We start from the raw sequence: 12,700 nt of genomic DNA, 5'->3' as shown, positions 1-12,700 counted from the left end.
ACTTCTGTTCTGAGTTCCAAACTGTAGTTCTGAACATCTGAAGACTCCGGCTTTAGAACAGAGAGGAACATTCTAGAACAACAAACATTCCTAAACTGCTTAGAACGCCGTGGCTGATGTGTGTGTACCCCACTGAAGGTCAGGAGGTCACGGCTTACCTGCTTGACCCGGGAGCGCCCTGGCGAGCCCCTCCTCTTCGCCTTGTCCCCGTCACACTTCAGGGGGTCGAAGGGCAGCGAGTCGTCGGTCTCTGTGAGCAGCGAGTCGGAGCGCGAGCGTCCGGCGGGCAGCAGGCTGAGCTCCATGGACAGATGAGCGTCCGGCTCGGCCGGCGAGCCCAGGAACCCGCTGCTGCTCTCGTCCCCGTGACTCAGGTTGGACGTCTCGTCCATCAGCAGCTCCGCCTTGACCTCCGGGTCCGGGGGCTCCTGCTTGATCTTCATCTCCTCCTCCTGACCCTCGGCCTTCACCTCCTCCTCCTCCTCCTCTTCCTCGGAGTGGGTGAGCCGATCCTCCGTGTCAACGGTGGGAGGGGCCTTGTGCGGAGCAGGGGGAGGAGTCTCAGAGCGCTCGCACTGGGCCTCCTCCACCTTCAGCGCCGCCTCTTCCGTGTCCATGGAGACAGGCTCCTCCTCTTGCGTGGGAAGGGGCGGGGCTGGTGACGGGGGCGAGGCCTGGTTGGATGGTTCTGAGGCAGAGGCTCCCTCGCTGCAGCTCTCGTGTGTGTGGGGCGGGCGTGGCGGGGGCTCTCCCCCCTCCCCTCCCTGCTCAGGACCCGGCTCTGGTGCCGGTGCTGGTTCTGGCCGGGCCTGGGCCTCGGTCTGGGGCCCTGCTGGGGGGCCAGGGGCGGGGCTGGCCTGGGGAGGCTGGTTGGTAACCTCCCCTGACCTCTCTTCACCTCCAGCCTCAGGCAAACAAGAGGCCGTCTCTGTCCTCAAACACTCTTCTGTAGGACGAAGCCAGGCCGGTTAATTGGTGTTTTGGTGAAACCGCCCACCATGACATCACATATGATCAGATATTAAACCCCCCGGTTCACTCTTTAATATTTAAAGGCTGATTTGCGCAGCTGTGTTTACCTGAGGCCTCCGCCAGCCCGGGGGGTGCTTCCGAGGGGTCGCTGTCCGCTGCTTTTCGATGAGGGTCCTCCTCCATGACGCTGTCCTCCCCCTCCGACCTTTCAACCCCCTCAGCCTCCGGGCCTGGACCAATCACACGAGAGCTCACATCACTGGGATACCACCATTAAAACACTCATACAGAATACTACACACATATGGATCAGTTCATGTGTTGGATAGATACTCAGAATAAACATTTTAAGGTGATTTCAGAATTATATATGTGCTAAATGACCAAACTGGGTAATAAGAACTACACACAGGGCTCATAGAAGAGCGTTTGAGCTGTTCTGTTCTCTGCAGGAACGTGTGACGGCTCAGACCTACCCAGCTCCATGGGTGTCTCCTCATCATCCTTCCCCTCCGCCCGGGCTAGCGTCAGCTCCTCCTGCTCCTGCTCCTGCTGCGCCTCCTGCTCCTGCGCCTCCTCCTCCTGCGCCTCCTCCTCCTGCCCCTCCTCCGCCCGCTGCTCGGACTGTCCCACGGTCCCCACAGACACGTCCGTCCCTCCCTCCGCGGCGTCCGTCTGGACGGTGGTCTCCCCCGTGTCCGTCTGTCCCTCGGCGGGGGCGTGCTGCGTCTCCGCCAGGTCCGTCTGGGGGAGGGGCTCCGCGTGGCGGCAGAGCAGACACACACACCGCTCCTCTGGGGCTGACGCACACTCACCGTGCACCCACCTGGGGACAGAGCACCGGGGGGTCAGGAACGGATGACAGGGGGGGGTTAGGAACGGATGACGGGGGGGGTTAGGAACGGAACCATGTTAGTGGTGTAGGGGGGCAGGAGGAACCATGTTAGTGGAGTTAGGGGGGGGACTGACGGGAGGCAGGAGGAACCATGTTAGTGGAGTTAGGGGGGGCAGGAGGAACCATGTTAGTGGTGTTAGGGGGGGGACTGACGGGAGGCAGGAGGAACCATGTTAGTGGAGTTAGGGGGGGCAGGAGGAACCATGTTAGTGGAGTTAGGGGGGGCAGGAGGAACCATGTTAGTGGTGTTAGGGGGGGCAGGAGGAACCATGTTAGTGGAGTTAGGGGGGCAGGAGGAACCATGTTAGTGGAGTTAGGGGGGCAGGAGGAACCATGTTAGTGGAGTTAGGGGGGGCAGGAGGAACCATGTTAGTGGTGTTAGGGGGGGCAGGAGGAACCATGTTAGTGGAGTTAGGGGGGCAGGAGGAACCATGTTAGTGGAGTTAGGGGGGGCAGGAGGAACCATGTTAGTGGTGTTAGGGGGGGCAGGAGGAACCATGTTAGTGGAGTTAGGGGGGCAGGAGGAACCATGTTAGTGGAGTTAGGGGGGCAGGAGGAACCATGTTAGTGGAGTTAGGGGGGCAGGAGGAACCATGTTAGTGGTGTTAGGGGGGGCAGGAGGAACCATGTTAGTGGTGTTAGGGGGGGCAGGAGGAACCATGTTAGTGGTGTTAGGGGGGCAGGAGGAACCATGTTAGTGGTGTTGGGGGGAACCATGTTAGTGGTGTTAGGGGGGAACTATGTTAGTGGCGTTAGGGGGGGGGACTGACCGGAGGCAGGTGGTGCAGCGCTGCAGAGCGCCGGCCGGGTCGGAGGCTTTGCTGCAGACATGGCAGGTGGACCGGCGCTGGCAGTCCTCACACACCGAATAGTTCTGGAACCAGCGGGCCGAGCCGGGCAGCGCCAGACCCAGAGCACCACAGTCCCCACACACACGACACCGCTGGGGGGGACAGGTCATTAGAGCAACACACACACAAATGGTATACGCAAATATCTGAGAAAAATGGATCCAGTGAGAAGTGTGAAGCAGCTGTGAGAGGAGGCTGTGGTAGAAGGGGAGAGGCTGAGGTAGAAGGGGAGAGGCTGAGGTAGAAGGGGAGAGGCTGAGGTAGAAGGGGAGAGGCTGAGGTAGAAGGGGAGAGGCTGAGGTAGAAGGGGAGAGGCTGAGGTAGAAGGGGAGAGGCTGAGGTAGAAGGGGAGAGGCTGAGGTAGAAGGGGAGAGGCTGTGGGAGAAGGGGAGAGGCTGAGGTAGAAGGGGAGAGGCTGTGGGAGAAGGGGAGAGGCTGAGGTAGAAGGGGAGAGGCTGTGGGAGAAGGGGAGAGGCTGATGTAGAAGGGGAGAGGCTGAGGTAGAAGGGGAGAGGCTGAGGTAGAAGGGGAGAGGCTGTGGTAGAAGGGGAGAGGCTGAGGTAGAAGGGGAGAGGCTGTGGTAGAAGGGGAGAGGCTGTGGGAGAAGGGGAGTGGTAGAAGGTTCCGGCGTGTTCTTACCCTGCACTTCCAGGGGTCAGAGGGCAGGGAGTCCATGGCCGGCTGCAGGCAGAAGGTGTGGAAGCCTTTATCACAGGCGTCACACACCAGCATCTTAGAGTCCTCCCCCGGCTGCCTGGAACACGCCGGAGAACACGACACGTTACACGCCGGAGAACAGGACACGTTACACACCAGAGAACAGGACACGTTACACACACGTTACACGCCGGAGAACAGGACACGTTACACACCAGAGAACAGGACCCGTTACACACCAGAGAACAGGACACGTTACACGCCAGAGAACAGGACACGTTACACACCAGAGAACAGGACCCGTTACACACCAGAGAACAGGACACGTTACACGCCAGAGAACAGGACACGTTACACACCAGAGAACAGGACCCGTTACACACCAGAGAACAGGACACGTTACACACCAGAGAACAGGACACGTTACACACCAGAGAACAGGACCCGTTACACACCAGAGAACAGGACACGTTACACACCAGAGAACAGGACACGTTACACGCCAGAGAACAGGACACGTTACACGCCAGAGAACAGGACACGTTACACACAAGAGAACAGGACACGTTACACACCAGAGAACAGGACACGTTACACGCCAGAGAACAGGACACGTTACACACCAGAGAACAGGACACGTTACACACCAGAGAACAGGACACGTTACACACCAGAGAACAGGACACGTTACACGCCAGAGAACAGGACACGTCACACTCCATCAACAACAACAACAACAACAACAACAACAACACAGCCGAGAGAGCTAAACACACTGGGACAGGTTGGCAGAAACAAGTCTCCCATTAAAACACATAATAATAATAATAATAATAATAATAATAATGTATGTACAGTACTTTGGTGATCCTTGTGATGTGAAAATGTGCTTTATAAATAAAGTGGGTTGGATGAAAGGAGATTCCCTTGTGAACAGGTCTGTTAGTGTCAGAGTGGTCAGAGTAGGGGGGTCAGTGTGGGGAGCCCCAGAGTGGTCAGAGTAGGGGGGTCAGTGTGGGAAGCCCCAGAGTGGTCAGAGTAGGGGGGTCAGTGTGGGAAGCCTCAGAGTGGTCAGAGTAGGGGGGTCAGTGTGGGGAGCCCCAGAGTGGTCAGAGTAGGGGGGTCAGTGTGGGGAGCCCCAGAGTGGTCAGAGTAGGGGGGTCAGTGTGGGAAGCCCCAGAGTGGTCAGAGTAGGGGGGTCAGTGTGGGAAGCCCCAGAGTGGTCAGAGTAGGGGGGTCAGTGTGGGAAGCCCCAGAGTGGTCAGAGTAGGGGGGTCAGTGTGGGAAGCCCCAGAGTGGTCAGAGTAGGGGGGTCAGTGTGGGAAGCCTCAGAGTGGTCAGAGTAGGGGGGTCAGTGTGGGAAGCCCCAGGCGGTCACTCACCTGCAGGTCTGGCACACCTTACACTCGGGGCACTGCCAGCCGGAGCGCTGGACGGGCGTGGCGCTGATCTCCAGGCAGGTGGCGTGGTAGTGCTGCCCGCAGCCCGTACAGAACAGCAGGTCCGCCAGCTCCCCGGACGAGTCACACACCGCACACCGGGCGTCCTCACCGGCTGGACACACACACACACACACGCGCGCACACACACACGCACACAGGCACACACGCGCACACACACACACACATACATACACACACGCACACACACAAACACACACGCACACAAACATTTAAAAGGTTGGTTTCTATTCGTTTAAGCAATTGAGAATGTTTTCTTTTAAAAACTACAACAAAGGAGTTGATGAAAGCGGGATAGTGAGAACATGGTGAGGGGTGAGGGGATAGTGAGGAGTGAGGGGATAGTGAGGGGATAGTGAGGGGATAGTGAGGGGATAGTGAGGGGATAGTGGATAGTGAGGGGATAGTGGATAGTGAGGGGATAGTGAGGAGTGAGGGGATAGTGAGGGGATAGTGGATAGTGAGGGGATAGTGAGGAGTGAGGGGATAGTGAGGGGATAGTGGATAGTGAGGGGATAGTGAGGAGTGAGGGGATAGTGAGGGGATAGTGGATAGTGAGGGGATAGTGAGGGGATAGTGAGGGGATAGTGGATAGTGAGGGGATAGTGAGGAGTGAGGGGATAGTGAGGGGATAGTGGATAGTGAGGGGATAGTGAGGGGATAGTGAGGGGATAGTGGATAGTGAGGGGATAGTGAGGAGTGAGGGGATAGTGAGGGGATAGTGAGGAGTGAGGGGATAGTGAGGGGATAGTGGATAGTGAGGGGATAGTGAGGGGATAGTGAGGGGATAGTGAGGGGATAGTGAGGGGATAGTGAGGGGATAGTGAGGAGTGAGGGGATAGTGAGGGGATAGTGAGGAGTGAGGGGATAGTGAGGGGATAGTGGATAGTGAGGGGATAGTGAGGGGATAGTGAGGGGATAGTGAGGGGATAGTGAGGGGATAGTGAGGGGATAGTGAGGAGTGAGGGGATAGTGAGGGGATAGTGAGGGGATAGTGAGGGGATAGTGAGGGGATGGTGAGGGGATGGTGAGGAGTGATGCGTTAGTGAGAGCATGGCGGTGCTCACCCAGCTGGGCGGCCTGGTCCAGGTGTTGGGGGCAGAGCAGGGCCAGCAGCCTCAGGGACTGGAAGCAGCCGCTGGCGGCCGAGCAGGGGAAGTGGTAGAACCGGGAGCAGCCGTCGGCGTGGCAGCGGACCGTGGCGCCCCGCCTTTTGCAATATTCACACAGCTGAAATAAAGAGAGGTGAAGAGGAGATGGAGAGGCCCGGTCACACGGCGCTTCCTGTCAGAACCGTCTTTCTTTTGACCAACTCCAGACAAGAGGGAATGAGAGGCCAACTGAACGGGGGTATAGGAGGGAGGGTGAGGGGGGGGAGGGGAGGGAGGGAGGGTGAGGGGAGGGAGGTATATTGGAGGGAGGGTGAGGGGAGGGAGGTATATTGGAGGGAGGGTGAGGGGAGGGAGGTATATTGGAGGGAGGGGAGGGAGATACTGGAGGGAGGGGAGGGAGGTATATTGTAGGGAGGTATTGGAGGGAGGGGTGTACACGCCTGACCGGTGAGGCGAGGGGGTATATTGGAGGGAGGGAGGGAGGGAGGGAGGGAGGGAGGGAGGGAGGGAGGGAGGGAGGGGTGTACAGGCCTGACCGGTGAGGTGAGGCAGTATATTGGAGGGAGGGAGGGAGGGAGGGAGGGAGGGAGGGAGGGAGGGAGGGAGGGAGGGAGGGGTGTACAGGCCTGGCCGGTGAGGCGAGGGGGTATATTGGAGGGAGGGAGGGAGGGAGGGAGGGAGATATTGGAGGGAGGGAGGGAGGGAGGGAGGGAGGGAGGGAGGGAGGGAGGGAGGGAGGGAGGGAGGGAGGGAGGGGTGTACAGGCCTGGCCGGTGAGGCGAGGGGGTATATTGGAGGGAGGGAGGGAGGGAGGGAGATATTGGAGGGAGGGAGGGAGGGAGGGAGGGAGGGAGGGAGGGAGGGAGGGAGGGAGGGAGGGAGGGGTGTACAGGCCTGACCGGTGAGGAGACGTACCCGCTGTGTCCCTGAGATGACGGCCTCGCCCACGTTCTCCAGCTCCCCGGCGTCCGACTGCTTCACGCCCTCTGACCACACCGCACACCAGTGATGCACCCAGCAGCCGCCTGGCCGACACACGGCAGCAACACTGGTCAGTCACTGGACCAGCTCATTTGCATATGGTAATAACCACCAAGTCATTTTGCTTCGTAAACATGAAAATGAATGGAACTCCTCCAATAAGAACATGTGTATTTCGTCACATCTGTATGGATTGCGTGTGTGAGCTCAGAGGCCCACCTGTGTCGTCGAAGAGTGACGGCAGGCAGGTGTCGTCGGAGAATCCGATGGAAGACAGGTCATCGTTCCCGGGCCCTGGCAGCGAGGAAGCAGAGGGCTCCAGGGTCAGCCGCTCGGAAGATGGCCCAAAATGTCGGAGTTCTCGTTGTCCATGCAGGCTGCGCTCCACGCAGTTACAGAGAGAGCACGCCCTCACGTTCTCCCTGCACAAACGTCTCAATAAGACTCAACATTCTCAACACAAGCAGGAAGTGAGGAATCTTTTCTGAAGCTCTGTAAGGTTGAACGTACCCAGGTGCGCTGGACGTGGCAGCAGGGTCAGACACACCCCCGACGGTGGGAGGAGCTTCTGACTCCCTTGTGTTGGCGCTGTCATCAGCTACAGCAGAGGAAACACACACTTTACAACTGCTGTACATGCAATTATCATTATAACTGGTGTAACATCAGGGACTAAAAATCAGGGACTAATTAATCAATAAAAGGAGAAAGCGCACACCTTGTTTGGTGATGTGGTGACGCAAAGGTATATAATAATCTAAAATTAAGACAGAGGGTTGCACACTCCGATGCTCCAATGCAATAACTTCATTCTCCATCGTTTCAGCAGCAAGCTGCCTTCATCGGGGTTTGGATATAGTGGATATAGTTGACATGCCGAGTTGGTCATGGAAAATACTGAAGAGTAATTCTGAAAGTACAATCACTACCCTATCACACAGATACCAGGCTTCCTTCTGCTACACCTGAGAACTCCATCCAATACAGACTAAACAGATAAGGTTTGCTCTGAGAATGGAACGCCCTAGAATACCCTCACCATGTGTGAACTGTGAAGCCTTGAAACCAAAACCTGTGCAGTTCATAGGATGGATAACTGACTACCACTCACTACTGTCACAACAGTGCTCATCTTACCTGTTGGTTCAGAGTCATTTTCTTCGCAGTTTGATTTCTGCCCATCCATACCCTCTACTGATTTTGACCTCCTTGACAGAGATCTGAAAGATAGGGGGGGGTCATAGGGGGGGGGTCATAGTTCAGAGAGGAAGTAGAGAGCAATTCCGAAAGAACTTACATAACCAATCCCCCATCACCTGGGCGGGGGAACTATCCATCCCCCATCACCTGGGCGAGGGAACTATCAATCCCCCATCACCTGGGAGAGGGAACTATCAACACTAATGTTCTGCCACAGTAAACAATATACATACTAGAAAATAAATCGAGCAGAAGTTAGTGATGAACATTCAAATATCATCTCAATGTAGCAGACGGTTGCTTAAGTTAGTGGATAGAAATCTGCTGCCAATAGTTTGGTCCTAAAATCCCCCGAGCCTTGTTTCCCCTCTCCCGCGTATGAGCCCCTATCTCGGACCCACGGTCACACACAGCAGCGATATGGAGGATTAAAGCCTTGGGATGAGTTGTTTTGAAGTCAATAAGCTATAATACATGTTACAAATGCTAAATATTAATCTTGACTTGCATCAGTGAATTAAACGATGCCTAATGTCATCTAGTCTAGCTATCATCCGCGATGGAGTCTAGCTGGCTAATAAATATGTGTTTAATGTGTAGATTTGAGCTGCTAGTTGATCCGCTACGTCGTTAATTCCGTCTCGACGGCTAACCCAGTAGCTCGTTACGGGCTGGCCGGAATTACAACTATCTACATGAGAATAGCGCAATAGTGTGGCTAATCGCGTTATCTCGAAACAAACATTTCATTATTTGTTTACCCAGCAATGCATAATCCAAATCGGCACAACTTGTGTGTAAAATGCACAAAAATGTAGGAACTGAAATGTTGTTTTCATTAAATAAAACAACCCTAAACCGAGATACACAAAGAAAATACAACTTCCGTGTGCTACACTTCCTGTTGCAACAGTGTGCTATTCGTGCTGAACCTCCCAGCGTGCCATGGTTCCGCCATGGTTCCGGCATGGTTCCGGATCACCCGATGCGCTCAAACGCATTATTCGGGATCATCGCCTGCACTCATTTACACATGTTCCAACTGCTTGTTAACAGAACTGAATAACATCAAAAACGTAAACAATAGAAAAACTAAACAACCTACGGAGAGAGTTTGATGGGGCAGCTCATGTCATATAGTTCAAATCCACTGTGGTTCTGCATATTGCAATCTAATAAAACGGAAGGCACGTAAACTCTACCATATCAAAGTAGGACTGGGTGAAATGCAAGAGTAAGACTCGCCTGGGTAATACGTGTGCGCCGGTTACGGGTTAAAATAGGTGAAATAATTGGAAAATGCATCATCAGGCATCACTAATACAATTCTATGTCAACAGGACGTGGCGTTTCCTCACAGTCAAACCAAGGAAAGCAATGTTAAGCCTAGATAGCCATCATACGCTAATATCTCAAACTCCAGACCCGTACTCTGGTGGGGCAGGACACTCCCCCAGGTATTCCCCTTCCGCTGAGCTTTATACAGCCCGTGTGCTTTATCTACATGTCGAGCTACAAGCCAATGTCGGTGTTGGTCATTAGGTTGATCCGTTTTGAGATGCGACTAAGCTTTAAACACGCACTTCCAGCGCTTACTCTGATGCCAGGGTTAGGGTTAGAGGCAGTAGCACTGATGATGGGAGCTGCTAGGAGCACTGATGATGGGAGCTGCTAGGAGCACTGAGGATGGGAGCTGCTAGTAGCACTGAGGATGGGAGCTGCTAGGAGCACTGAGGATGGGAGCTGCTAGTAGCACTGGTGATGGGAGCTGCTAGGAGCACTGATGATGGGAGCACTGAGGATGGGAGCACTGGTGATGGGAGCTGCTAGGAGCACTGATGATGGGAGCTGCTAGGAGGAGCACTGAGGATGGGAGCTGCTAGGAGCACTGAGGATGGGAGCTGCTAGGAGGAGCACTGAGGATGGGAGCTGCTAGGAGCACTGAGGATGGGAGCTGCTAGGAGCACTGATGATGGGAGCTGCTGGGAGCACTGATGATGGGAGCTGCTAGGAGCACTGATGATGGGAGCTGCTAGTAGTCAAATCATTGATGAGCTCTGGGACCCCTACAAATCATAGACTTTGATCACTATTAAGATTACAAGTGCATCAGTAAATTATTAAAATAACTATCCAGCAATACTGCATATATGCATTAAAAGTACACGCTTTCCAGGGCAGTTCATGGGACTGTAGGACAGGACAGTTCATGGGACTGTAGGACAGGACAGGGAGGACAGGGACTCTCGTTCTCTTTGAGGCTCAAGCACCTCGCATGTTGCACCAGCACTCAAATCACAACGGGAGTGTGACTGAAGGGAAACGAACGGTCCTCAAACTAGCAACCTTATAGCGACGGAAAGCTTTAGCTCGCATTAGGTCTCTACTGGTATTCACTAGCTCTCTACTGGTATTCACTAGGTCTCTACTGGTATTCACTAGGTCTCTACTGGTAATCACCAGGTCTCTACTGGTAATCACTAGGTCTCTACTGGTATTCACTAGGTCTCTACTGGTATTCACTAGGTCTCTACTGGTATTCACTAGGTCTCTACTGGTAATCACTAGGTCTCTACTGGTATTCACTAGGTCTCTACTGGTAATCACCAGGTCTCTACTGGTAATCACTAGGTCTCTACTGGTATTCACTAGGTCTCTACTGGTATTCACTAGGTCTCTACTGGTATTCACTAGGTCTCTACTGGTAATCACTAGGTCTCTACTGGTATTCACTAGGTCTCTACTGGTATTCACTAGGTCTCTACTGGTAATCACTAGGTCTCTACTGGTAATCACTAGGTCTCTACTGGTATTCACTAGGTCTCTACTGGTAATCACTAGGTCTCTACTGGTATTCACTAGGTCTCTCCTGGTAATCACTAGCTCTCTACTGGTATTCACTAGCTCTCTACTGGTAATCACTAGGTCTCTACTGGTCATCACCAGGTCTCTACTGGTATTCACTAGGTCTCTACTGGTATTCACTAGGTCTCTACTGGTAATCACTAGGTCTCTACTGGTATTCACTAGGTCTCTACTGGTATTCACTAGGTCTCTACTGGTATTCACTAGGTCTCTACTGGTATTCACTAGGTCTCTACTGGTATTCACTAGCTCTCTACTGGTATTCACTAGGTCTCTACTGGTATTCACTAGGTCTCTACTGGTATTCACTAGCTCTCTACTGGTAATCACTAGGTCTCTACTGGTATTCACTAGGTCTCTACTGGTATTCACTAGCTCTCTACTGGTATTCACTAGGTCTCTACTGGTAATCACCATCTTACCTATATGTGTCAAAGCATCGTGTACGATGTCTCGAAATCAACAACATCAAACTGCAACTGAGCTGGTCTATTGTGATGGTTGCCCAACAGCAGCTAGCTAGTTATCCAACTCTATATCCATAACTCTATATCCATGATCAAACTCTATATCCATAACTCTATATCTGTTCAACACAGTACATGTGTTGCAACGCATTTCTCAAATCCCTGTAACGTTAGCAGTCTAATGTTAGTTAGGAGGATAAAACCCTTGGCTAGTCAAACTAGCAGATTAGTAGGAGGGTAGTGGGCTTGCTCAGCTAGCACTACTGAGGTAGCTAACGTTAGCTTAGTTGAGCAGTTTCACTTTCATTTAATGTTCACTACACATTGAGATTATGGAACTAAATAAAGTGATCTGATGTGAGCTCAGTGTGGCTCTGGTCAGTTAGCTAGTAGCTCGTTCAGACCCAGTCCCACTAGCATGGTAGCTAGCTGGCTAACCTCGGCTAGGAAGCTAAGGTCAGGAGCTTGGCTGGTCTGGGGAGAGGGTTAGGGGTTAGGCTCACCTTAAAACGCGTTGGTCGTGTCCTCATACATGGGGACCTCCAGAGGGACACGGTGCTGGTTGGGTCATGGTCTGAGGCAGGCTAGCCGGCTGAGAGGGAGAGGAGTGGGGGGAGAGCAGGCGGGCAGGCTGGATCAGGCTGGATCACTGGGCTAGCTAGCTTCCTCTAGCTCCGTGGTTAGCTAGCTCTCTCTAGCTCCGGGGTTAGCTTCTCCTCCACCAGAGAGCACGTTTAAACAGGCTAGCCAGGTCGAGGGTAAAGCAGCTCAGAGCCCGGGCTGGGTGACTGGGCTCACCATCTACTGATTCCTTTCAATGAGTCGGTCACCAAAACACATAAACAATCTAAAGTCCCGTATCCGGACCCTGGACCGAGAGAGGAGAACACAAGTGTGGCTAACGAGATGCAACAAGCCTCCTAGATTAGCTGCTAACTAAACAAGCAGCTAGATTAGCTGCTAACTAAGATACACACTAGATTAGCTGCTAACTAAGATACACACTAGATTAGCTGCTAACTAAGCTAACTAAGCTAGCCGTTATAAGTTGGCTAACGCGTCGTCTGAGGCAGTTGAACCGTTGAGTCGCAGAATCACCACCCAGACCAAGTCCCACTCACTAATCCGACTTTTAGTTTGATAAACAACGAGAACAGATGTTATTATATGAGTCCAATTTGTAAAACGAACTGTTTTTAACGGTTAACGTGTGAACTAACGCGAGACCCTGGTCCGGTTC

General features: G+C 53.4%; 1 protein-coding gene across 1 annotated transcript in view; it reads right to left on the bottom strand.

Moving 5' to 3' along the window:
• Positions 1–11,979, bottom strand: part of kmt2d (lysine (K)-specific methyltransferase 2D) — a 51,237-nt gene extending 39,258 nt beyond the window's left edge. Inside the window, exons 1-12 of the mRNA XM_084461880.1 lie at positions 11,964–11,979; positions 8,066–8,148; positions 7,439–7,526; positions 7,148–7,350; positions 6,863–6,972; positions 5,903–6,065; positions 4,758–4,929; positions 3,358–3,472; positions 2,638–2,810; positions 1,606–1,798; positions 525–905; positions 159–452 (exon numbers count right to left, since the gene is read on the bottom strand). Coding sequence (XP_084318006.1) covers positions 159–452; positions 525–905; positions 1,606–1,798; positions 2,638–2,810; positions 3,358–3,472; positions 4,758–4,929; positions 5,903–6,065; positions 6,863–6,972; positions 7,148–7,350; positions 7,439–7,526; positions 8,066–8,114 — 1,941 coding nt within the window. The 5' untranslated portion in view covers positions 8,115–8,148; positions 11,964–11,979. The remainder of the gene's footprint in view (positions 1–158; positions 453–524; positions 906–1,605; positions 1,799–2,637; positions 2,811–3,357; positions 3,473–4,757; positions 4,930–5,902; positions 6,066–6,862; positions 6,973–7,147; positions 7,351–7,438; positions 7,527–8,065; positions 8,149–11,963) is intronic.
• Between the last annotated feature and the right edge of the window lie 721 nt (positions 11,980–12,700).

Source organism: Borostomias antarcticus, assembly GCF_949987555.1.
Source record: "Borostomias antarcticus genome assembly, chromosome: 3".
NCBI classification, from domain to species: domain Eukaryota; kingdom Metazoa; phylum Chordata; class Actinopteri; order Stomiiformes; family Stomiidae; genus Borostomias; species Borostomias antarcticus.
This window is presented reverse-complemented; position numbering and strand designations above follow the sequence as displayed.